Genomic DNA, 27,779 nt, shown 5'->3' on the forward strand with positions numbered 1-27,779 from the left:
CCTCCATGAAGTTTCTATAAGAGTCCTTGGCTTGTGTCCAGAATTGCTGCTGCAGTGAGAAAAATGCAAATTTGTAATACCACAAGAACTGCATGGGGTCTGATCTCTCACCATCAGTATCCATCCAGCAGTAGATTTTCAACTGAGGTTTAGTGGCACACAGCAGATTATCATTCAACAAGTTTCAGTGCTGTACTATTAGGGAGAACTTTGTGAAGAGAGGTAAATTATAGGGCTGTTACTGCATTAAGGCTGCATTATCAATATCATCCCATAGGATTTGTTGGACCTCCCACTACAAGAATGGACAAGGAGCCTTGTAAGCCTGCTCTGTGAGGCTACAGAAAGATCCACAGCCAGCATTTCTCCAGTGTCAGGGCTTTGATGTCAGAGAAAGCAAAAAAGAAGTGTTCCGTGGGCATGCCAGGAGAGGCTGTGGATCTACCCATAAACACTGCTTGGACATCTGTTTTTACCTGAAATTTAACAAATGTCTTAGTTTTCTTGCTTGGTTTGTATTATCTGCCACTATGCTGATTTCAGTGGGAATTCTGTTACTTATCCAAGCAATAGCAAAACACTATTGTACCAAGACAATAGCAGTGCAGAGTGAAACACTGTTTTTAATGAAGGAATCTCTTCATGACTAGAAGAAACAGCAGACATAATGTGCAGTAGTTTAATGTTCAATGGACTGCATCCAGCAGTCTCCTTCTGCCCCTCCATCTGGATCCCCTTGTACCCCCAAATCTATTTGAGGGTTGGGGGACCATTTGGAGCAGGTTTGGGGAGCTTGCAGGTGGCTGCAGCGGAAAGAAGAGAAGGGAAACTCCTGTTATGCGAGTGGAAGTCTGGACACTTAGGGCGCAATCCTATCGGGATAGGCAGCTGCCTCTGAACGCGGAGGCAACCACCTATCCAATGCAGGGCAGGAGAAGCTTGGAGGGGATCGTTCCCTCCGTGCTTCACCCACCTTGCATTTGTGGCTAGACAGCCGATTTCGGCTATCTAGCGACAAGAAGGCGGAGCAGGGGAAGCAGCTGCTGGAACAACACATAGGATGTGTCGTACTGGCATTTCCACCTTCCCCGCCTCAGAACGCCCCCCGGAATGCCCCATCTTCTCCGTTCCGTGCTCCTCTTCCAAGCACGGTGCACGAGGCTGTTCCGAGCTACCTACGAGGCAGCACGAGAGCGGGGGGAAGGTCGGTTCTCCGGGAACCAACCTCGGAGCATCGGCTCTGAGGTCAGTTCCTGGAAACTGACATATCTTAAGGCTGTCTAGCTGCTGACTAGCGGCTGTAGGATTGTTCCCTTAATGTTTCATTTCATTTATTTCATTTGAGTTGGATTTAGCCCAACATTTTCAGTGTATTTTAAAGGGAATGTTCCTTTCTTTGTAAACAATGGTACTCTCTATGCTTTGCAGTAGCTATCATCTTTAAGCTCTTTAATTTGATCAATTAAGGGTGCAATCTTATGCAAATAGGTAGCTGCCTCCGAACTCAGAGGCGACCGCCTAGCCAGTGCAGGGCAGGAGAAGCACAGAGGGGATAGGTCCCTCTGCAATCCTCCTGCCCTGCATTTTGCCTGGGATGGCAGAGCGGGGGAGGAGGCTGCCATATGACACATTGGATGTGTCATACCGGCATTTCTGCCCGACCCGGAACGCCCCCCGGAATGCCCCGTTTCGGTTGCTCCACACTCCTCTTGCGAGTGCAGAGCACAGGGCTTCTCTCCACTGCCTGCGAGGCAGTACAGAAGGGGGGGAAGGTCGGTTCCTGGAAAACAAGATATCCTATGGCCATCTAGCCACTGACTAGAGGCCATAGGATTGCTCCCTCCGCCTTTCTAATTGATTACAGGATGTTTCATAGACTTATTTTATATAGTACAGATTGGATCTATACCATGAAGAGAAGCTTTGAGATCTCTGCAACACTGCTAAAAAAAAGTCCTCTGTTACATTTATATTCAACTGTGAAAAGTATTTTGGACTGCAGCCAACATCTAGCCCTTTGTAGCAGGTGCAAAAACCAGGAAACCAGAAAATTACTTAGACTTTGATTCACTATTGGTTCAATGAACTAAAAGCTATCTAGCCAGATTTTGACAAGATAGTGTCTAATAGTTTTTAAAAGCTCTTATGGACTATTGCTTAGTAACAATTAATTCCCCCAACCCTTAGGACCAAGACATTAATTAATGCAATCCTATATATGTCTACTCAGAAGTTAGCTCCATTGAGTTTAATGAGGCTTATTCTGAGGTAAGTAGATGTAGGATTGCAACCTGGAAAGCAATCCTATGGTGGAGAAAGAAACCATGGTAGAGAACCACCTCTTTGTAAGCCCTGCAGAAGGTTGGTGAGGGATCCATTTTCTTTTCCCTCCAGTCCTTTTCTTTGTAAATGTTTCCCTCCCATTGACACCAAATGGAGGGGAAATGACTACACCAGCTCCCAGGCTGGTGTACGTTTCCTCCCTTGTCAGGAACTTGTCAAGGGAATGAAGAGGATTTGGATCTTGTGGATCCAAGGCCTTCCCAGTAAATCCTAATGTGCCCCTTTCCTCCCTACCACTGATAAAACATTACCAGAGGTACATCTATGCTACCAATGCTTTTTCCACTGATGTACCAGGAACTCCTTCAGGGGTGTAAGTGTTCCCCCACCAGTACAGGCCCTCTACACCTGCAAGCCAATACTTCTGCAACAGTCCACAACTTGTTGAAGGCCAGCTGACTTGGCTGTAGAATTGCAGCCTTAGAACCTTATAGTTACATGTTTAAATAATAATTTCTGAATTCTGAAGACATTTATGCCAATTAGCACATGTACTGCCTCTCAGTAATCTTGTCTTTCTGTAAAAAATTCTACTGTTAAAGGAAGAAAAAAAATTATCTCACAGTGAGAAAAATGCTGAACAACTGGAGTGATTGCGTGATAGCACTAAAATATGCCTGGTTTATCAACTCTTTATTATTATGACTATTGATTGACTGTTGCACCATGAGAGAATCATGACTTTTGGAAGCACATTCACTCTTGCTGCAGCACAAGAAGGTGATGAGAGTATGAACTAGGGTTGGAGAGAAACCACAAGTTGAATTCAACTTCTTTCAAAAATCTAGGTTTACTAAGGCCTTGATCAGAGCCTTACAGTCATTTCAGCAGTGGTGGAGAGTATTTAGAGGCATGATCATAAGGAAAGGAAAGGTTCCTCCTGTGCAAGCACCAGGACATTACTGACCCCTAGAGGGACGCCGCTTGCGCTGGCGTTTTCATGGCAGACTATAGAGGGTGGTTTGCCATTGCCTTCCCCAGTCGTGACTACCTTTCCTGCAGCAAGCTGGGTACTCATTTTACCGACCTCAGAAGGATGGAGGGCTGAGTCGACCTGAGCCGGCTACCTGAGACCTGGCTTCCGCTGGGATCGAACTCAGGTCATGGGGAGAGTTTCGGTTGCAATACTGCCGCCTACCACTCTGCGCCACATGAGGCTGTGGCTATGATCATAAAGAGTACATCAAATGCTCTGCCCAAGGAGATCTTATTGGTTTTGCAGTCTTTCTTCCAACAGGCTGTCTCATACTGTCTCATAGTGATGGGTGAACATCCCTGATCTCAATTCGTACTGGGACTGGCAATTATGAGCAACACTGGAAAATGCCTGAAATGAGCTCTATTTTTTCTGAGAGTTATAAATGGACTTTTAGTTGTAACTGCTCTTCCCCTGAGACCCCAACCCCCTCCCCTGTGAGCTCTCACACCCCATTGCTTGGCACTTATGGCTAGTTGCTGGGCTTCCATTGTGACTACGAGGGCAACATAGAAGAAGGCCATTTTCTCTCCCCTCCTCCCTTCCCTCCCTACTTTATTCTCTTTCCCTTCCCTGAGTTAGCAAAACTGATTTTCTCATGTTATATATATGTCTCATAAAACAGGCCTTGAATAGTTAACAAGTGGAGAACTGAAACACCCTTCTTCTACATGCTTACTAGTAACACTTTCCTCAAACTGTTTTATCTCTTGCAGTTTGTCAGATTAATGGGCTATTACTATTCCTTTTTTAATTATGAAAGAATAAAGAATTAGATAACCACATTTTGCTGTTTCCCAGGACTATGTGTCTAGTGAAAGTGTATGTCTCTGAGGTTGCATCATGTGAAGATTTAATTGACTGAAAGTATGGGAGCTCCCATGCCCAGAACAGATTGTAGTCATCACATGAATAGCTTGGCTCTCTGAATCCACCCTAAGTAGCTTCACATTTCTAGGCTATTCTACGGCCCTTCCCCATAATGAATTTGTGTGTAGAGGTAGGACTTCAGTAAAGCTGTTACTAGTTTAATTTTCCACATGAACTGTACATTTGCAAAATACCTCAAGACCCATTTGATGCAACTTCCTGCACTGTGGTAGGTATTCAAAAGCAATTTATTTTCTATCAAGTGGAATAAGAACGGTCAAAAAATATGTGGGATAAATTTTCGGTACAGCGCTAGTCCAGCCCTCCCTGTATTGGCAGGCAGAGAGAAAGTACTGGAGGAACTTGATCAGGTTGTGGGCTAGGATTATGGCTGGCCTAAGGCCACCGAGTGATGTCATAGCAGAAGCAAGATTCCATCTGGAGACTTCCTGATTCATAGCTCAGTCTCTTAGCTGCTACACTATACCAGCTCCTGCTATGCTTTTCTAACACTAGATAATATTTTGTACACATGTACTGTTTGCTGTGACTGTAGTCTATACAATTGTCACAAAATTTGCTATAAATATTTACAAGAACAGTGGGAGCAACATTTTATAATAAATAGTAAGGATAATATTACACGGATGGTCGGTTCATCCTTCATGCAATAGTGCACTTATTTCCTTCTTTCACGCAGGCTGAAGGGCAGGTTCACCACACATTGTGGAAATCCTGTACACACAGAGGGCAGTTGGACCATGTGGACCATATCCCACTGTGCATAGGGGATGTAGGAAAAATAGGGAAAGCAGAGCAAGAGGGAATGTGGGAGTTTAGCTGGTGCTTATATATCCAGTCTATATTCACCTGTTGCTCAGCCATCATCGTTCCGCATGTTTAGGTATCATGAATTCAAAGCCCCATTTTCTCCCCTGGTTCTTCTTAAGATATTCTTATAAGCATATATGGATTGGTATTATTACTGCCAGATTCAGTGACAGTTGTTATGAAGAAAGGCCTGGGAATATAATACCTTTTAAAAAGTCCAGTGTTATCTTGCACAACAGCTCAGCTTCCCCATTACATAGCAATCTACCTGTCATGATTCAAGCATCCTCCATCCACGTAGGCTGGAATTCCCCCCTGATACATCTGTTTGTCTGGAGTAGATTGGAAATATCTCCTAGTTGCCACCTTTACTTCCACTTTCCTGGGTTTTTGAAAGACGCCAGTGGCCCGTTTCTCTCTGTGTATATGTTGGACATGCCATGCCCCAAGTGTCAAAACTCAACCCCTAGAGGTCTCCCAAGCCCACATGGCCATACTTGATTAGAAGCTCCGTCTTCCACATCAAAGCCCTCCCCGATTCTAATGAGGATTATTCCCTATGGAAACGTATCATCTACTGAACATGACGAGTGATACGTGCACTTTGCTAGTAAGTTGGGATTCCTCTTTAAAATTGTCTAGCACTGGATACTTAGAGAACAAACGGTTTTGTTTCATTTGGTTATGTTACCTATCTCTGTGTGTGTCCCGTCCCGTCCCCTGCCCCCAACCCTTATATTTCCACCCCTAATCTCAATAAAGCTTCTTAATTTGGAATCTGGGGTTTGACTGTATACTTCTGACTAGGACTGTGCCAAATCTTTTGATCTATTTATTTTCAACCATTCATTGTAGGAGGGGTGAAAAGAGATTGCACCCAAAAATTGTGGGAAAGGATGAGAATTTTGGAGAAATTTCTCAGGGTGGAGGGCTTCAGTGCTTATCTTACTGGAAGGAGGTGGCGGGGGCGTTCTTTTACCATTTCCCCCCTTTATGTCCTTGCAGCCTGTCCAGCTACTTGAGCTTCTTGGAAAGCCCACTAGAGGACTTAGCCAGGGCTTCCTCCCTTGGGGCTTTCCAATGCTGCTGCCTACAGAGTGCCTGAAAGCTGAGAGGCATTTTTGGCTTTGCTTTGTTGCTACTAAAAGTCCTTTTAACAACAAGACAAAGAAAAATAAGAAGAAGAACAACTCCTTGCTTCGCTTGCAGGCACTCAGCAGGCAGAAACACAGGGAAGCCCCAAGGGAGGGCTAAGTCCTATAGGAGGCTTTCCAAGAAGCTCAAGCAGCCAGAGAGACTGCAAGGACAGAACCGGGGGGGTAAAAGGAAGAGCACACACACCCATCTGCCACCTCCTTACAGTAGGGTAATCACTAAAGCCCTGCACCCTAAGAAATTTCTCTAAAATTTTCAACAACCCAATGAAAGAGGCAGAAAACCAATGACCTCTTTTGCAAGGAAATGAAGAGGTTGTGAAAGGGCAGGTGGGATTTCAGCTCAGCACTACTTCTGACACCTCAAGGATCTATTTCAGACCTCACATGTATGCTACACACTTTGACTAAGGTGAAAGGTAAGGTAAGGAGAAAACAAACTGACACAGACTCGGCAGTGGCTAGGGAGTTAGTTTGTAGTTGCTCCTTCCTAGGTTAAAAAAACCCTGTAGGTCCTAAAGTTCCTCTCACTTAAGAGTTAGAGTGAATTGAGAAATGGTGGCAGACATAAATTGGGAGTGTCACGGGCTGGCCATAGCCTGAGAGCAGCTGGGCAATTTCCACAGTTGTGGCCTGTCTTCCATAGCAATAAGGTTTGTTTTCTTCTCTGATTGGAAACAGAGGCAACTGGGAAGATGTAAAATCTATGCTATCCTCTTTGTGCATAATAATGGTACCTGTCCGCTTAGCAGCTAGCAAAGGTGCTGTTGCATTAATGTCCTACTTGCAGGTTTCCCAGAGGCAGCTGGTTGCTCCCTGTGTGAACAGAAAGCTGGAGTAGATAGCCCCTTGGTCTGATCCAGCATGGCTCTTCTTACATTCTTAAGATCTTAGAATAAAATGGTTTTAAAAGCAGCACAGAATGGTATCATATTTAGCATGATACATTTCCTGTAGCTTAAGTAGGGCATCAACCAGAATATTTGCCAAATGGTAAACCTGAGAGAAAAGGTACTATTTTCTTTCACATGCAATTCTTCCCCAGCCATGCTGCCACAAAGCCTTGAATAGCATGAATCAGAACTTTTAGGAATGATTGCCTTTTTGTGCATCAGCTTGCTCCTGTTAATTGCAAATCACATGAGTACAATAAAACCCAAGATTTATTGAAGGAGAAGCTTTGTTAAGCCTATTTACAGTTACTACAGCCTGATGACTTCACTGCAGGAGATCTAAAATGACTGCTACTGTTACATTTTATGTGCTGCTTCCACTGATATCACAAATGTAATACCCAAGAATCCAGGGTCACATTTTAAAAAATCCTGTTGTTTAATCAGAGCTCTCCTATTGATCTCACGATAAAAAGATCAATTGTGTGTGGGCGGGGAGGCGGGATTGCTGGGCCGCTAGCAATGTATATACTTTCAGCTGTGCTTGATTGCTTAGATGACCCCTGGGAGAGGAGGAAAAAACTAATGAAAATTCTAGCACAAAAAAGCCGACTAGCTAATGGTAAAATATTGATGTGTTTCTCTTGTCAGCCCCTTAAATATACTCTTGGTGCTTCCTTTCTGATAAACAGTCCCCATTTGGAGATGCTAATTCAGTTTAGATATTGTTGCAGTTACTTCTTGGTATGTAAAGCTTGTTTGTTATGTAAGGTTCGTTTATACACTTTGCCAACCTGTTTCCTTTCCTTGCAGAGTGTTATAAATTTCTGCTTATTTGTGCAGTACTATAGTTAGTCCTATAAAATTCAAGGGATGAGCACTTGGTATTGCTCATCTTCATCCACAACTGAAGAAAACACTTGCTAGTGTTGCATTTGACTTGGAGATGATCAGCACTCATTCTGCACATTTGCATTTCTGCTCATTAGTACAGTCTACTGGGAACCTTCTCCTGAACAAAGCCCAGTAAAGTGAATGGGAGTTGCAGAGAAGACATGTACTAGACATAGTTTCTTATCCTATGAAAAGCTTAGAGGCCTCCTCATTATCACAGCAGGAACAGCATGAAGAAGGCACCACATGAATGTCATTTTGCACGGCTTCTGCTTGATAAATATGTGTAGACTTTACCTCAGGCAGGGTAGTAGCTGGGTAAAGGGGAACCTTTAATCAGTTCTGGCACCTTCTTCCTCATAAGAAGTCAGTACTTAAGGGGATTTCTGAGTAAAATGTTGGATAGCACTTGTATCTTTCACCCAGCTCCTATCTCACTTAACAATATAGTGAAGTCAAAGAGCAAATGTAGGATTTGGAATTAACTATAAAGATGTATTTAATATTTATCTTCCCACCACTGTGGTAAAATCCATCTAGTTCCTTCTTTTTAGCTTTCTGGAAAAAAAATATTTCATCAGGTGGCTTTTACATTTTTCATATATTCCTGTCACATATTCTGCAATTAAAAATGTCAGGAATTAAAGTACTATGGCAAACTGAATGAGTTCACTGCAGGCCTGGGGTTGTTAATGAGTCATCATCTCCACTGCATGAGGCAAAATGACACATAGCTTTACTGCAAGGCATCCAGTTGTTCTGACAGCTGGTGTAACGATGCAGATGTTTGACTCCAAGGGGAGCCTGCTAACACTGTCCTGATAGAAACACACGACTTCTTTCAGATTAAGAGTATCATTCCAAAGCTCTACAACATAAAATGACCAAATTTATATTTGTTTCAGTCAACATCTAAAGCTGCTTTATGCCGAGTCGGACCGTTGGTCCATCTAGCCCAGTGTTACCTGCTGTGTCTGACAGCAGTTCTCCAGCGTCTCAGATGGGAGTTTTCCCCATCACCTACGACCTGATCCTTTTTAAACAGGAGATGCCAGGGACCTTTGCTGGAAGCTTATAAGGCATTGTAACTGAGCTTATTTTAAGGTAAACAGCTACATGAACCTGCCATAAGTTTTTTGCTTACATATAAGAGCAGCATGGATAGGATAGGATAGGATAGGATAGGATAGGATAGGATAGGATAGGATAGGATAGCTGAGAGAACCAAATATTACTAGGCCTTATAAAATACTGGTTCAGTAGGTCTAGTTTGTGTCAAAGTAAATTTCAGGAAGTATTTGTATGGGGTAGTAGAGTCATTTGCACTTTGGAAAAGAGAGAAATTTAAGAGAACAGTTTGTGGATAATGTACCTTTTATAGATACATTGCCAGCCACAAGATACAGAGGATGCTTAAGAAGAAGTCAGAGACTTTTCAAATTTCTCTAGAATTAGTCGAAACATCAGTAATGATGTTTTCAGAAGGGAGATTTTGAGTAAGGGGGTTATTATAAGGTGGTCTAGATTCCAAATGGATCTAGACCACCTTATAATAACCAATCAGTAAGCTTACTGTATTATGGATACCAAGTATGGTATTAGATAAAGGGTTGGCATCGGAATTAGGGGTATAAAAGAATGTTTTACTTGATGGGTGAGGTTCCTGCCTTCTCTAAAAGAACTACTTCTTTTTGGTGAGAGACGGGGCTGGGCCTCTGCTGACAGATTTCTTGTAAGTCTAATGCTTTTCTTTCTATTTCTGTACTAAGTATGTGTGTTTGTGTGTGTGTGTAATTAATCATTATAATAAAAAGTGCTTTATTTCAGTCTAATGGGTTATATGTGGAAATAATATATTTGTATATGCACTCAGCATTTATTGTGTTAAGATAGTCATATCTCCTGGTCCATGTCAAAGTCTAGTAGACAAGAAATAAAATCTTGTCATAATTCTAATATCCTTCACCTTCCACATATGCTTTGCATGCAGAAGGTCCCCAGTTCACTTTCTGGCATCTTCAGCTAAAACGTGCTTAGATAGCAGATCTGGGAAAAGTCTTTGCCTCAAACAGATTAGACAGCTGGAGTAGAACCAAAGTCCTATGATTAATCACTTTAATTTTGATGTGGTTGACAACCCTAATAATTATGTATATCCTTACTTTAGTTCACCCTTGTCTGTCATGTCTAGGAGTCAGGTTGTTCTGTTTTCTGTAGTCAACATATAGCACATGTTGTAAAGTCGTATGGATGCAACACAGAAGGAACCTGGGTGTTTTTCATTATATGGACAATAAAGGTTTGCACGATCACTTAACAACAGCCCATGGATTATTTGAGGGTTATTTCCCCTTCCAACAGGCCATGCTACCCAGATTCGGACATCTTGTCACGACCAGCCATGCCCAGGCAGGTATTTAGGCAAATAGCACCCAGCACATTCTGCAGCTTAAACAAGCCACTATGGTTTGTTTAAGCTGCAGTGATTGAGCAAACCAGGTCAAACCAGCTGGTTCTTGCCAGCTGCCAGAGCCTTTTATACAGAGTGAAAATAACTCACTACTGGAAGATGTGGGATGCAGGTACTGGCCTGGCGAGAGTAATTTTGCTAATTAGGTGGTTTGCAACCAGCATGTGTGGGAGGGAAAATATGCCACCGTGGCTTATTTTCCCTCCATGGTTGTGTGAACCCCGTCTCTGCCAACAGCTACTAGCCATGATAGCAAAATGGAATCTCTGTTTTTAGAGGCAGTATACTGAGAATACAAGACGTTGACCTGGTTCACACAATTGCAAGGTGGTTAATAAGCCACCCAGACCCTACAACAGCCTGTGGGTTCTAGGTGGCTTATTACGCACAGCAGCAACCTACCCTGGCCAGGTTGTACAGACGTGACAACCTGTGCTACCGAGGGTAATTTTGCTAGTCCTTCCAGCATGCGACGGGCATGTACGGCGGGGGAAATAAGCCACCATGGCTTATTTCCCCAACCACAATCATGCGAACCAGGCCAAAGGTACCAACAACAGGTGAGTTCTGTAGTCTTGATATCCTGTGCATGAACTTTTCAGAGACATCCAGCTGCTCACTATTGAAACAGGATGCTGGATTAGGTGAATTGTTGGTCTGACCTAGCAGAGCTGTTCTTACACATTTAAACTGCTCGTAAACCAACAGAGCAATACGTACTTACAACTTACAAATTGCCAGGCTCCAAAAACTGATAGTTTCAGTGTTGCCATTGTCAGCAAATGACAACATGATGCCAATAATATACTTACGAATTTGTAATAGACTTGACTTCCCCCAGTTCTAAACTATTGTGATATTTTTGCAAGTGTCTAATAACAGTAGTAAACAGTCTGCTCTGTCAATTATTTAAGCCCATTAATTTGACTCAACGCTCAAAAACATTGAAGAACAATGAGTTCCTTCCAATGTCACATGAGTGGACTTCTGCTTATGCAATCAGATTTTCCCTTCTCCTCCTCCTTACTGCACCTCCCATACCACCAGCCCAAATCTGGTCCAAAAGGTCCCCAACCCTCCAGGATAGATTTGGGAGCCATGTGTGGGGTTGTAGCGGGAAAGAGGTAATCCATTCTGCCAGCAGTGTCTGTTCCACTGGTGGACAGAGATAATTGGATACAGACCTATGTACTTAATAAGGACACATGAATTATTACCGAATTGCATTAATCGTTTGTAATCGTGGAACTTCCTCTTTGCTTTTGAAGTAAAATAAAGAAAAGATTCTAAGGGCGCAATCTTATGGGGATAGGCAGCTGCCTCCGAACTCAGAGGCGACCGCCTATCCAATGTAGGGCAGGAGAAGCACGGAGGGGATTGTTCCCTCCATGCTTCTCCTGGCCTGCATTTGCAGTTTTGGCTGTTTAGCCACAGGAAGGCAGAGTGGAGGAGGAGGTTGCCAGACGACGCATAGGATGTGTCATACCAGCATTTCTGCCTTCCCTGCTCCGGAACTCCCCGTTTTGGCCGCTCCATGCTCCTCTTAGAAGTGTGGTGCATGGGGCTGTTCTGCACTGGCTCCGATGCAGCATGGAAGATGGGGAAGGTCGGTTTCCAGAAAACCACATATCCTATGGCCGTCTTAACGGCTGACTAGCGGCCATAGGATTGCTCCCCCCGACTGAGTTTTCAGAGTAGAAGATTAACCAGCATTTTTGAAGCAGAGAAATAGATTATGTTATGTTATGTTATTTTGCTATGCTGTGTTAGAAAGAAACACACAACAGTTAATATTGAGCAAATATTGGCTTCTTATTTCAAACGTTTGTATAAAATATTTGTGTAAAATTAAACCAATCTAACTTGTATCCTTTTTTTAGATGTTGAAAGTGTAAACTCCAGTACTGGAAAGGCTTATTGCTTTTCCAAAACAAAGTAGCTACTAGCTAGTCACATGTAGCTCTCTGTTCTAATCCCAAGCTGCTTTCCCAGATGTCTAGTCTCTTACATGAGAAGCTGAAGGTCTAAAAACCAATACCCCCAAACTACCTTTCTGGGGTTGTTGCTGGTACAAAATTGCTATTATTCTGTGCGGGTAGGGTAGGGAAGCTGTGACACTCCAAATATTGTTGGATCACAACACCCAGCATCCCTGACCATTGGCCATGCTGGCTGGGGATGATGGGAGTTGGAGTGTCACAGGTCTTCCACCCCTGTTCTACAGGAATGGAACAAGCTACTAAAGGTGACGTCTTCCCCAAAAATACTTTTGCAGAGCTCCAAGCCACAGATGGGTGTCTCCTGAATATAGGAGTACTGTTCCAGGAGTAAAAACAATGCTGGCTCTCAGAGCACATACAGAAGGATGATATGTCCCTTTACTTTAATTCTGCAAGCCTGGCACCAAATTTATGTTTTTTGTCAGTAAGCAGCACATCATGGTATCCAGCGTACTCCCAAATGTTTTCAGTGTTTTGAAAATTAATGGATGGCCTCTTACATTATTTAAACATCAACATTTTTCACTTGGAGCAAACATTCAAGTGAAAGCAATTATAACTTGATTATTTATCACACCAATAAGTCATGGTGCATCAAATTAGTCCTGAAATGATTAAGTTTGTCTTGAGATGATTTAGTATTTGATTAGAACTACAGGACTACAAATTCAAGTGTAATAAATATACCCGTAGATATCTCCGCTGCACTAAGATTCCACACACTGACTCATTTTTTGAGTGCGGTTCAACTGAATAAAATTATATAAACTCACAGAAATACAAAGAGACTGATCTAAGTTCTGCTGTACATGCAGGACAGAGCATTAAACCATTCTTAGGTCTCCCGGTATTGGCATAAAGGACCCAGATGTCTTCTCCTGAAATTGGATTTCTGGGGTACAATCTCAAAAACAATAGAATGATCTCTGTAAGAATCCAAGGCAAACCATTCAACATCACAGTAATTCAAGTCTATGCCCCAACCACTGAGGCCGAAGAAGCTGAGGTTGATCGGTTCTATGAAGACCTACAACACCTTCTAGAACTAACACCAAAAAAAGATGTCCTCTTCTTCATAGGGGATTGGAATGCTAAAGTAGGAAGTCAAGAAATCACGGGGATAACAGGCAAGCATGGCCTTGGTGTACAATATGAAGCAGGACAAAGGCTAATCGAGTTTTGCCAAGAGAACATGCTGATCATAGCAAACACTCTTTTCCAACAGCACAAGAGGCAACTCTACACATGGACATCACCAGATGGTCAATATGGAAATCAGATTGATTATGTCCTTTGCAGCCAAAGATGGAGAAGCTCTATACAGTCAGTAAAAACAAGACCTGGAGCTGACTGTGGCTCAGATCATGAGCTTCTTATTGCAAAAATTTGGCTTAAATTGAAGAACGTAGGGAAAACCACTAAACCATTCAGGTATGACCTAAATCATATCCCTTATGAATATAAAGTGGAGGTGACAAATAGATTTAAGGGAATAGACCTGATAGACAGAGTGCCTGAGGAACTATGGACGGAGGTCTGTAACATTGTTCAGGAGGCAGCAACTCAATCCATCCCAAAGAAAAAGAAATGCAAGAAAGCCAAGTGGCTGTCTGATGAGGCTTTACAAGTAGCTGAGGAAAGAAGGGAAGTGAAAAGCAAGGGAGAAAGGGGAAGATATATCCAACTGAATGCAGAGTTCCAGAGAACAGCAAGGAGAGACAAGAAGGCCTTCTTAAATGAACAATGCAAAGAAATCGAGGAAAACAATAGAATGGGAAAGACTAGAGATCTTTTCAAGAAAATCGGAGATCTCAAGGGAATGTTTTGTGCAAGGACGGGCATGATAAAAGACAAAGAAGGCAGGGACCTAACAGAAGCAGATGAGATTAAGAAGAGGTGGAAAGAATACACAGAAGAATTATACAGGAAAGATCTTAATGTCCCTGATAGCCATGATAGTGCAGTCACTGAACTTGAGCCGGACATCCTAGAGTGTGAAGTCACGTGGGCCTTAGGAAGCATTAGTAACAACAAAGCTAGCGGAGATGACAGTATTCCAGCTGAGCTATTTAAAATCCTAAAAGATGATGCTGATAAAGTGCTGCATTCAATATGCCAACAAATTTGGAACACTCAACAGTGGCCACAAGACTGGAAAAGGTCAGTTTACATTCCAATTCCAAAGAAGGGCAATGCCAAAGGTGTTCAAACTACTGCACAATTGCGCTCATTTCACATGCCAGCAAGGTGATGCTCAAAATCCTACAAGCTAGGCTTCAGCAGCATGTGAACCGAGAACTACCAGAAGTACAAGCTGGGTTTCGAAGAGGCAGAGGAACTAGAGATCAAATCGCCAACATTCGCTGGATCATGGAGAAAGCAAGAGAATTCCAGAAAAACGTCTATTTCTGCTTCATTGACTACACTAAAGCCTTTGATTGTGTGGATCACAACAAACTGTGGCAAATTCTTCAAGAGATGGGAGTACCAAACCACCTTACCTGTCTCCTGAGAAACCTGTACAAGGGTCAAGAAGCAACAGTAAGAACCAGACATGGAACAACCGATTGGTTCAAAACTGGGAAAGGAGTACGACAAGGCTGTATATTGCCGCCCTGCTTATTTAATATATATGCAGAGCACATCATGAGAAACGCCAGTTTGGATGAATCACAGGTCGGAATTAAGATTGCTGGGAGAATTATCAACAACCTCAGATACGCAGACGATACCACCCTAATGGCAGAAAGCGAAGAGGATCTAAAGAGGCTCTTGTTGAGGGTGAAAGTGGAGAGTGCAAAAGCTGGTTTGAAACTCAACATTAAAAAAAAGAAGATCATGGCATCTGGGCCCACTTCCTGACATATAGAAGGGGAAGAAATGGAAGCAGTGACAGATTTTACTTTCTTGGGCTCCAAGATCACCGCAGACGGTGACTGTAGCCATGAAATTAAAAGACGCTTGCTCCTTGGGAGGAAAGCTATGGCACACCTAGACAGCATAGTAAGAAGCAGAGACATCACCTTGCCGACAAAGGTTCGTATAATCAAAGCTATGGTTTTCCCAGTAGTAATGTATGGCTGTGAGAGCTGGACTATAAGGAAGGCTGAGCGCTGAAGAATTGATGCTTTCGAACTGTGGTGCTGAAGAAGACTCTTATGAGTCCCCTGGGCTGCAAGGAGGTCAAATCAGTCCATCCTAAAGGAAATCAACCCTGACTGCTCATTGGAAGGACAGATACTGAAGCTGAAGCTCAAATATTTTGGCCATCTAATGCGAAGAGAAAAGTCACTGGAAAAGACCCTGATGCTGGGAAAGATTGAAGGTGAAAGGAGAAGGGAACGGCAGAGGATGAGATGGCTAGATAGCATCACCAATGCAATGAATATGAACTTGAGCACACTCCGGGAGAGAGCAGAGGACAGGAAGGCCTGGCGTGCTATGGTCCATGGAGTCACGAAGAGTCGGACACGACTGAACGACTGAACAACAATATCAACAACAACAACAACTGCTTTTCCCACCCTTTTATTGACTATGAGTGCTACTCCATTTCTTCTAAGGGATTCTTGCCCACAGTAGTAGATATAATGGTCACCTGAATGAAATTCGCCCATGCCTGTCCATTTTAGTTCGCTGATTCCCAAGATGTCAACGTTCAATCTTGCCATCTCATGTTTGACCACCTCCAGCTTACCTTGCTTCATTGACCTTACATTCCAGGTTCCTAAACAATATTGTTCTTTACAGCATCGGATTTTCTTTTCACCACCAGACACATCCACAGCTGAGTGTCCTTTTAGCTTTGGCCCAGCCGCTTCACTCTTTCTGGCGCTACTTGGAAATACCCTCTGCTCTTCCCCAGTAGTATATTGGACACCTTCCGACCTGAAGGGCTCATCTTCCGGCGTCATCTCTTTTAGCCTTATGATACGTTCCATGGGGTTTTCTTGGCAAGAATACTGGAGTGGGTTGCCATTTCCTTCTCCAGTGGACCACTTTTTGTCAGAACTCTCCACCATGACCTGTCCATCTTGGGTGGCCCTGCACGACATAGCTTATGGCTTCACTGAGTTATGCAAGCCCCTTCGCCACAACAAGGCAGTGATCCATGAAGGGGTCTCCTCCAGATAGCATCCAATAAAAAAAAATTGATGTGTGTGATGTGCAGGTATTCTCTCTGACATCATTACTGAAAAGTGCCAACTTGCACCCATGCCCACACTAGACTAAAAGAAAAATTGATGTCCTTGGAGTTTTTGTCAAAACAACAATTTAAAAAGTCCACATTACTACAATATTTTCCTCATCCTTTTGGGAACTAGAACTATTTTCTTTATTTGTGTGCATATGATAAGGTTCAGAAGGTGTTAGAGATTTCTATTTAATTTTTCCCAGTGTAATATCTATATACCTGTTGTTTTAATTTAACATGTAGAAGTAAATTTGACATGCCTACAAAGTGGTTTTAGCCATTGGTATGCCAACAAATGGGTTGTGGTTTTTTCAATGTAATCTAAGGAGCTTGTTAGGAAAACAGTATTAATCCTTTTGTTGCTTAAAATAATATTGTGGCTAATTTGTTCGTGTATAATATCTGCTACTCTCAAATTACATCATTTAAAATTTTAAAAACTACATTTCTATTGATAGGAAGTTATAAATGGGTAGTATTTATTTCAGAAGGGTTCTCTTTTAAAGTCAGACTTTTTTGTCTCAGAGTTCTGGAGGTGGTAGATATGGGTAGGTGCCAAGCAGTGTGCTGAGGGCTTTTGGTAGATATTTATTTAACCTTAAAATTGTGTTTGTTTCAGGAGTTTTAAGTGCATGAGGCGGAAACTAGGGTTGGGGACATCAGCATGTAGTAGAAAAAGAACAGATGGTCATGAGGTCAGAGCAGATTTCAAACCACCCGAGGACAATAACTTGTCCTTCACTGCAGTTCTAGTCTGTTAGCAAAAATACCAAATTCTGTACTTAATAGCAATTTTGCCTTCACTGGAAAATTCCCTGATCAGTTATAAAGAACAGAGTGATGTGACGAACAGAGGCAGACTCTCACCAAAACTACCCCTCCCCACCACTCCAAAAGGTCAACACCAGATCATATGCTCTGATCCAGTGCTAAAGAACTGACCCACAGTAAAGGGGAAAACTGCATCTTTTACATTTCACCCAATGTGATTAAAAGCACAGGAAAACCCATCAGAACCAGTTTCCTGCAGCCTTATTATCTTACTGTCAACCCTGCATGAAAAAAGAAATCCAGAAAATACTTTTTAAGAAGACAGTGCATTGTTATTTGTCTGGTCTTCTTGATGTATTACAACAGTTCACATTGCCAACAAGTTCACTTTTTTGTCAAAAAGCAAGACAAAACAAGGAAGGTCCAAAGTGGAAACATGTTCTTATGTAGCATTCAAGTCAGTTCCACACTTTATGTTGCAGACATATTTTCTTTGTATACAACAGTATTACACTTATATTTCTTACAACAAATATGTAAAACAGGAGTGGGCAACATGTGGCTGCACACACACACACACACACACACACACCCCACTCACGCACCCCCCCACACACACACACAAAATAAGGGAATAATTGCATCTATAGCATTACAGATCACCAAAAAGGTCAAATGTAGCTTGTTTGCAAATGAAATTTGAATCCTTTAGGGCTCTATAGCTGCTACAGATGCCATCTTTTCTTAGGGGCTTTTTTAAAATAATTTTCAGGTTGCCTGGCAGACTGTGACCTGCAGGGAGGAGGCACAGGGGCGGGGGATTGGCCCTGGACCTCCCAGCATTGCCCACCCCTGATGTAAAGTGAGCATGAATATGCCCATTTACATGTGTCTATGGACTCATTCACATGACTCAGGTCTGATGTATGTATATGTGGGGTTTAAAGATGCATTTATTTACATATGTGTAGTGTATCCACATTTTGTATTTGCCATGCAAAGTATGGAACTGCTCAGTGGAGAAATTCAAGGACACTGAGGGGCCTTCCTGTCAGGAGCGCCCTAGCTGCCTCTTGCAGTCCCCACCAATAGCCAACTCAGGACACAGACGATGAGGAATTCTTTCCAAGACTTTATTCCTTTATTACTTTATGACTCTTTCAGAATACTAGTAGGTAGCGCCAAAGCAAGGAACAGCCCTGGGGAAAGATAGCTGAGGAGCCTAAGCTCCAGGTAAGGCAGTTGGTCCCCATTTGAAGGAGAACCATGGGAAGACCCTGAGAGATCCTCCCTCTTTCCCTTGAGTCCTCAGGACGCGACCGTTGCTTGCGCGCCAAACGAGCGCTATGCCTCCTTTCCACGCCCTCCATCTGTCGTCGCTCCCTGCGTCTGTGCCGGTCGTCCAGCAAGCCCCCCTCCAGCGCTCTCTCACTGCCAGGGTTACTATCTATCCCAGGAATGCTGGCAGGAGGAATCTCTGCCAGCTGCTGTGCTTGTGAGAGATGAGTGAGCTCCTCTCCCACAGATTGCTGTTCCTCCTCAGAATCAGAACTGCTCTGGGTCTCTGTTGGCTCAGTTTCCACCCTGACACTTCCCAATGAACAGCCAGAGTGTGCTCCGATTGCATTTTAGTCTTTATTTACTATAGCAGTGCCCCCTTTCAGACAATAAGAGCAATATCTCACTCACATATAATATATGGGGGGAGCATAATTTGCTGCTTACGGAAAGCTTTGCTGCTGCTGCTGCTCACATACAACCCCCCCCTCCTATTTTTTTCATTTGGCTAAATGCATACACTAGCGCAAGAAAATGGGAAGAGTTAAACACCCCTCCCTTAGCACTCCCCCAATCGAGGCTCCCACATGGTGTGTGTGTGGCACCCACCGCACACACACACTATGCAGGATCCTGATAATAGGTCTTGTTATCTGCTGTATCTCATTGAGTTGTACCATCAATAAGTTGATTTCCAACATCTAAGCTTACATGGCCACTTATGCATTGCCAAAAAAGAGTAAGTGTGTTATTAAAAAAGAGGACAGAGATCTGCATAAAATTTGGATATGCTTATTTATATTTACAGATGCACTTTTAGAAATAATTTGATTTAAACAGAGATACAATACATCACACCATAACGGGAAATATTGTGTGCCTCCTCAGTCTGCTGTCCAGGTGCTAACTGTTGATGGGAAACTTTAAGGTCCCTGCTCTCCCTTTTTTTTATAGTTCTTTATCTTTAAATCAGACTTGGATTAGAGAGCCTTTCAAAGAGAAGAGACCTTCAAATAAAGGACTGGCCTCTGATAGCCTTTCAAACAGAGATTGCAATCCTATCCATGCTCAGAACTTGCCAGTTCACATCAATGGCTAAAATAATAATTTACAAAATGGTGCAGGCATGGGTGATTGGGGGTGAGGGAAAGGAAGATGATGTGTTGCTTATCAAAGTTCATGTCACAGTTTCAGATAGGGGCCCTTTGCTATGATACAGCTACATTCCACATAGCCAATAATGATTTCACTTTTTGAGGAAGTATTGCATTTTCTCCATGTATAAAATATTGATGTTTGAGTGCTTGGAAAGTGGCAATATCCTCCCAGCAGCAGTGCAGTCTTGAGGGGAGGCATGTGGACTGGATGTACCAGACAAGATACAGCTGCACATTTATTAAACTGAATGTAAAGGAGGCCCTTGGACGCAGGTTGTATAGTGTAATCAAAAACTACAAGGACAGTAAAAACTGCTAGGGCAATAAGCACTAAATTCTATTCAGAGTTTTGACTTGTGGAGAAAACCTGGATTACTAATTTTTCCTGTTTTTATCACTTTAGGTATATCAATATATGCATGAAACCATAAATGTTAATGGCTGTCCAGAATTCCGTGCCAGGGCTACTGCAAAGGTAGGACACTTTCAGCTTTATAATAGATGCTCCTAAAGTGGCCTAGTAATTGACTGTGCGCGTGTATGTTTCAGGTATTCGTGTGTACACTGTAAGAAAATTTAGACATCAGTGGCAGCCCAGAGTCTAGAACCAGTACTACTTCCCAGGTAACAATCATAATGGCAAATTCAACCTTTGTGCTGCTTCTGTAGCTTAAGAAAAGAGAATGCTTTATAACGTTAGCAGCTTGTGGGGTGAAGGGGGAATACGCTTCCAAACAAATCTACTATTTTATTGCAGAAAGTGATACATTGGCCTTTAGTGCTTCTATAGCTATGTTCTCCTATAGCAGTTTTTGTTTATAGTAGGTGGCTAGGCCTGCCTTCAGAACAGTAGAGGCTCCAAAGCTCTCACTTTCAGGGGTGCTGAGCAAATATTTCAGCAGCTGTGGGTTTTAACCATTTCTGAAAATTAGCCCCTCATGATAAAGTTTTGTGAAGGTTCCTTGCAAATCTGTGATAAGCTCCCTGCATCAAGAGAAAGATTGCCTTTGTAATGAAATCTGAAATGTTCTTTTGTGTTTGCGTTGTACAGGAATAAATGTTTGTAACAAAACAGGTATTTCCTCATGGAATAAATTCCTTCCTTTACCACTGATAAAACTGGAATGAATTTCCCTTGCCTGAATAAGACCAGGGAAAGAAAACTAGGAAGAAGATCACAGAATTTCTACAAATCATATATAGTACAAGCTGAGAATGCTGTTCTTTGAAAATCAGAGCAACTAATGGTAATCTTCTAAACTATAGCGGGTGACAGAATCCCATTAATTTTAAATGGAGACAAGCCAGGGTTTGATGTAGGGAAACATTATTTTAAATATATTTTTAAAACCATTAAAATAGCACACTGTTAAATTATTAAAGTTTTAAGAAGAAAGTATTCTCAGCCATATAGTACTTTTAACATTCATTATACTAAATGTTAATCTAAATAAAATTCTTCCATCTATTATTATCAGCTAGATTAGCATTGTCTTTATTCTAGAGTGGCTGGAGTTTGACCCCAGGTGAACACTACAGATATTTAGGTGTTATAAATTACCACCATATGGTATAGTTAAAAGTGAAAAGGTCTCATGAAATTTTGCCATTCTCATTTCTTATTCCTATAGAACAGCAGGATTGTAGAGCAATGTTTCAATATCACAATACTTCCTGGTTATTTCTGGGCTGTCTGCATTGCATTTTTCTTGTGCATTTATGTCTGGCATTTAATGTGTGCATGGTGACAAATTTTGCATGGTAACAAATGTTGCATATGTAACTAAGCAATTATACTCAAGGTACCTAGTTCCATCCATTAAACATAAATCCCTAATAGAATATTAACTATCCTCTTACTCTAGGAGCTTTTAGGTATGAAATTTTATTATACTAAATGGTATACAACTACTACTAATAAATAATAAATAAATAATAGGACCTATGGGTACGAGCTAGCGAGAGTTCAGCATTTTCTATTCCCATTTATTTCAACAGGAGAGAGAAGTACGTGTTGGGCAGTCCCTGGGAGAGCATCCCAGGGACTAGGTTGTGGCAGATTTCCACTCTCAAAGCCAGAGACTCGGCTACAACCTCAGGAGGGGAAATCCAAGATTCGGCCATTCCTCCTCCCCCCAAGCCTAACCCCTTGCAGCCACTATGCAAAGCACTGTGGAAAGCAACAGCGACCTCAGAGGCGCTCTGAAAGGGCAAAAAAGGGTGTGGGGTGGTGGGCAGGGAGAGGAGAAGCATGGATTAGCAGGATGCTGCCGCCTCATCGTCCCTGCCCACCACAGCTAGGTCAGCTAGATCGGGCTCAGAGACCCGTCTAACTGAAATGGCTTTTCTTTTTTTTTAGGGGGAGCAGAAGTCAAAATTGCCTCCGTCATTCTTCTCGCACAGCCTGGCGTTTGCCAGCACGGCTTTGGATTGACAGAGGGCTCTGATCTCTCCTGTTGAAATCAATTGAATTAGAAACACTTAACTCTGGGTAGATTCTTCCATATATTTTAATATACACACAAAGAAACACACACATATATAACACCCTAATATCTGCTTGCATGGAAAACTACCTTTTCCATGATGCAATATGCTGGAGGTACAAAAAAATATATGCCTCCAAATGTTTTTTAAAACAATGCAATTCTGGTTTTCTTCTGTTCTTTATTTCAGCTGCTGTTATAGTTTAAAGAATTCTAAAATTGTATCAGCCGCAGTTATTAAACTGCAATAATTAAAAGATTTTACTAAACTTCCTTATCATCGCCCCATTCCAATGGCTCTGCTGCGCATGTAAGGGTTGGTATACAGATTCCACTTCACTGTTGAGGGATGTTTCATGCATATCCCTGCTAGCTTGGAGCTCAGTATGTATGTTAAAGCTCCACAGAGTTTTGATTGTGGATCAAGCCTCTTGGAACATTTTTAAATGCTTCTTTGAAAATACAATATAAAACCTTGACAGACACTCCCCTACCTGCCTTTTTCTTTTTTAGTCTGGCAATATTTGCTGTTGTTGTTGTTTTTTCACAGCAGTCAGTAAGAGTTTGCATTCATAAATATTTAGGTTTAATTGAAAGCTCACATCCTAGAGACACCTAAAACTGCTTAAAAACTTTAAGCAACTTTAAAGATTGGTTACAGCAGGGGTGGGGAACCTCTTTCAGCCCAAGAGCCAAGTTCGGTTTCTGAAAAGCTCTCGGGGCTGTATTCAAGTGGTGGGTGGGGTTGAAGGCAAAGGGGGTATGACCAAAGGCAAAAGGGGTGCAACCAAAAATACAAAATAATAACAGCATATTGTAAAAGCATATTGTAAAAGCATATTGTAACTACACTTTCAACCTTTTAGAAAGGGAAAAACTACACAAAAGCCAGGAAACCACCAAATGATTGATGGATGGGGGAAAGGTGATGGGGCCAGAGGAAGGTGGAGTGGCCACCTGGGGAACCACAGAGTATCAGTTTGGGAATACAGGAAGGCCAGGTTTGGTCCCCTGGCCTGAGATTCGTCACCCCTGCCTTGCAGATACAAAAACTCTAATGCATACATGGCGTTCTCCTCCCCAGAAAAGCTTCCCCACACAGAGCACGCAGCTGATCTTCATATTTTCCTTTGTGTGCATGGATTGCATTAACAGGAATGGGGATACCCATTGAAGTTCACGTGCAGGAACTTCCAAGTAAATATCTGAGTACATATCAAACACAGATCTTCGGATTCATGCACCTTAGTCCTAATAACAACTCTGCTGGCATATAATTGTGCATGGAGGCCTTGGCGTTAACTTCTCTATATCAATGCTTTCCATTCAAAAGGATAATGCGATATTTGTTTAAAAAATAAATTCAAAATACTATTTTGTGTAAATGAATCTTTTAAACAAAATCTGCAACAGTGCTTCTAACAATATGCTGAAGAACCGCATTTTCTTCTAGGCAACAGTTGCTGCTTTTGCAGCCAGTGAAGGCCATTCTCACCCCCGAGTGGTAGAACTGCCAAAGACTGAAGAAGGCCTTGGCTTTAATGTAATGGGAGGAAAAGAACAAAATTCTCCTATTTATATTTCTCGCATAATTCCTGGAGGAGTAGCCGAGAGGCATGGAGGACTCAAACGGGGAGACCAGCTGCTTTCTGTTAATGGAGTGGTATGTGAACATTTCACATTGATTTTTATTTTTATGAATTGTGCTTATTCAAGGAGCTTCAGATCACATATAGCAAGTAAAAAGTCATAGCCAGAAAAATATGACCTGTACCTCTTCAATCCTGAGGGTCCAAAAAGTAATTTCAAACAAATACAGAACTTCAGTGTGGTTTAAAACACCTGTTACAATGTAATATAGCAGCAAAATGTGCAAGTCAACTATGTATAAAAAACAACAGCCACAAATTTTAAAACAACAACTAGACAATCATAGTATGGCATTTCTGATACACCAGACTTTGAGGATTAGGCCTGTCTTCAGGTACATAGAGCCCCCTAATCTAAAACAGCTATTCAGTAGCTATTACAGACCACCTAATACATGCATAAACCCAGGGTTTGAGCCCTGCAACAGATACCAACTCTGTCCCTATATCTACTTGGGAGTTTATCCAGCTGCTCATTCTCCAACATGTTAGCAATGCCTTTCCATTTTCTGCACAAGACAAACAGGTCTGTGACTACACAAAATAATAAATGGACACACTGAAATAAAAAATGCCAGCACTCAGAAACCAATGTGATAACATTTTAGTCTCCCAGGAGACTCTGCTGCTGGTCTGAATGTCTCTGTTCAGCTCGGTTAGGAATGGTGTTTTCCATCCTGATGGGAAGAAGGGTCAAGAGAGCCTCCGAACCCTTTCTTCCCAGAGCTCAAAAGCTTCTTGTTACTTGCCATTTTAACTATTATTCTGCTTTTCATATTCAGAGTGTAGAAGGAGAACACCATGAAAAAGCTGTGGAGCTCCTGAAGGCTGCTCAGGACAGCGTCAAGCTGGTGGTGCGCTACACCCCCAAAGTATTGGATGAGATGGAGGCTCGCTTTGAGAAACTGAGGACAGCACGACGCAGGCAACAGCAGCAGTTGCTAATTCAGCAGCAGCAGCAGCAGCAGCAAAATGCACAGCAAAATCATATGTCATAGGTGAGAGTATTCTTTGGTCTTGCTTTCAACCTACCCTTGCAAAAGGCTTGGCACGTTACGAGATTTTGAAACATGCCTGCTTCAGGTGGTACTGAAAGTGTCGTAATTGCCATCATCCCGTGGGAGCTTCTAGGTCATTCTCAGTAGCATCTGTAGCTTTTGCCCATTTGGTTAGAGTGCAGCCTATGGTTACATGTATCACACTGCCAACAAACACCTAATGCCACAGGAAAAATGCACAAAAGGAAGAAGAGACAGTGGAAGGAAGGAAGGAAGGAAGGAAGGAAGGAAGGAAGGAAGGAAGGGGAAAACAATCACATTCAGAGTTCAGGTTTGTTCATTTTGAAAATGATCAAATGGAATGGCTACAGTTTTTGCTTCAATTTCTATCCCGAGAATTAGGTAAAATGTGAAGCAGCATTAAGGCGGTAGTGTTTCCTTCAGGTTCATCCAAACCTTTGTCTAGCTGAGTTCAGAAGCAGTTTAGTACAATAAGAATATAATGTATCACTTGACAGGTATTCATCTGCCTTTCTTCAAGCAGATATGTATGTTCGCCCCATTTTCCTTCCTCGGCTTCTTGCTATGCTTTTATATCAGTCAATACCTAAAATATCTATTACGTAGCTTCAATGTATGCTGTGCTGTGTACGTCAAAGAACCAGAAGTCTACGTTGATCAGCTTCTTAGATCCCTCAGCATTATGTTATTATGTTATTATATTGTTTGCAGAGCCAGTAAGTTATCTCCTTCTAAGAAATAGACACGATTTGCTGTCAGTTCTTTTTAATGCAGGGGTAGGCAACATGCAGGCTGCATGCAGCCCCCTATGGCCGTTTTGGTGGCTCCCCGCTGCCAAGTTTGCCATGACAGCAAAGAACAAGGGTTTTTTTCCCCAAGGAAACAAGGTGTGTGGGAAGAATTGCACTTTGGAACCATGCAGGAGTGTAATTCTGCTTGCAAACAAGGGAAATGCTGCCCATGCACCTTCATTCCTTGCAAAATCGTTGCATTTTTGCCGCCATGGCAAATTCAGTGGGAGTTCCACCAGCGACAGCCATTTCAGCGGGGTGGGATGCAACTCCCAGTGGTTTGGAAAGTTGCCCACCCTTAATGGCATTATAATGCTTCCCTTATCAGCCATTCTTTACTAGTTCAGCTCCATGGCAGCTTAACCACGCCAGCCTATACTTAGTAAGTTGTATAGAGCCATCCAGCTTTATTACCCTGCCATAAAAAGCTCTTTACAATCCAAACACACAGTAAAAAAGAATGCGCTGGTTATTTGGTTCTTAAAGACCAACTGAATAGCCTTTAGAATAGTGTCCTGCTTAGGCTATTAATGGCCCCACCCTATTAATGCTGACCAAACACAAGTGCAGTGCCTCCTTAGCAGCTGTGAGATAAGGCCATACATACATGAAAATGAAAGATCAGGAAATCAAAGGAAGGGGACAAAGTCAGTCAATTCTTCAGTACTTTTTAAGGTCTGAGTTTGTTTTTTAAATTATAGATGGTTCTCAAGAAAGAAATTCTAAATCAAGAATTCAACAATGTAGCAGTAAAGCTATGCTTCGTATTCCAACATACAGTAAAAGAGCAGCAGCAGCAACAAAACAACAACTGCGTTCACCAGCAAACTGAAAGATTGCCATAAGAATTGTTTGGCAAGCCAACAACATAATAAACCCTTTCTGCAAGGTTTTTCAGTGTACTGAAGTCTTAGGATGAAAGGTTTCTTTGACTCTACTCCTGTTATATGGTAAGGTTTCCCAAATTTAAAAGTTGTTAAAAGAAGAAAAGAAAAAAGAACACTCTGTGAAATTGAGAGTATTCATGGCTTCTGAATGAGTGAATATATATAAATATATATACTATATGTATGTATGGTCCAATCCTGCACTCTTTACAAGGATACTCCAGTGAGCATTTGTCAAATGGATGCAAGATGGGCCACTGCCAAGAGTGAAGACTGCCCAAGTTTGTAGACCTGATGCAGTTGTAGTCGTGCTTTGACTAGTTGTATCAGAATGTAGATAGGGATGTGTGTTCAATTGCACATCCCCGTTAAAAGCAATGCAGTGTGGGTAAACTGTGTCCACATTTGGATGCCATCCCTTTTATGTCCACTTTTTCTATCCAACAAGTGATACATGTGAGGAAGCTTGCTTATCTGCATCGAGGTGTGTGAGATGAACAACTTAAGGAAAAAATTGCATTACTTCAAAATATTGCCACTTAAAACGCCTCATACATTTTGCATAACATCTTCACATCACAACCCTGAACAATTGTGAAATCCAGTTTATAATCATTTTCCAATGTTTCCTCCTTGGAAGTTATTACTGTATTTATTTTAGGGCTTCAATGTTTAGTTGATTAATCAATTAGTTTTAATCAAACAAAAGATTTTTAACTGATAAAAAGAGGCTCTTGATTAATTTCTGATTTCTTTTGAAGGATTGCTAAATGTAAGTACTTATGAATCCATAGGTGGCAGGTATTTTCCTAGAACAAGCAGGAAAGCTTCTCCTTCCTTTTTCTCTTCACAGAAAGGAATGGTTCGTCTGAGGTAGTGCCTGTGCTGCCACATGCTTGTATCATCTAAAAGCAAAGGAAATTTCCCCCCTTTCAGTATAAGTATTTTAGGCTGCAAATCTATGCATGATTACTCACAAGTGTGAGTTCAGTAGGACTTACTGTCACGTACATGTGTACAGGATTGCAGCCTTAGGTTGCAATCCAATACACACTTACCCACTGAGCTTACTAGGTCTTACTTCTGAGTAGACATGTATAGTGATCTGTGACATA

At 42.1% G+C, this 27,779-nt stretch overlaps 1 protein-coding gene across 1 annotated transcript in view; it reads left to right on the top strand.

The window, feature by feature from the left end:
- The window catches only part of LIN7A (lin-7 cell polarity scaffold A), a 45,506-nt gene extending 18,751 nt beyond the window's left edge, over window positions 1-26,755 (top strand). The window contains exons 3-6 of the mRNA XM_084811791.1: window positions 20,236-20,307; window positions 23,772-23,981; window positions 24,750-24,965; window positions 26,479-26,755. Of these exons, the coding sequence (XP_084667917.1) occupies window positions 20,236-20,307; window positions 23,772-23,981; window positions 24,750-24,965 (498 nt within the window). The 3' untranslated portion in view covers window positions 26,479-26,755. The remainder of the gene's footprint in view (window positions 1-20,235; window positions 20,308-23,771; window positions 23,982-24,749; window positions 24,966-26,478) is intronic.
- The last annotated feature ends 1,024 nt before the right edge of the window (window positions 26,756-27,779 follow it).

The sequence above is a fragment of the Heloderma suspectum genome, chromosome 7, assembly GCF_057233095.1.
Source record: "Heloderma suspectum isolate Gila_16-S chromosome 7, 16-S_ref, whole genome shotgun sequence".
Lineage (NCBI taxonomy): Eukaryota > Metazoa > Chordata > Lepidosauria > Squamata > Helodermatidae > Heloderma > Heloderma suspectum.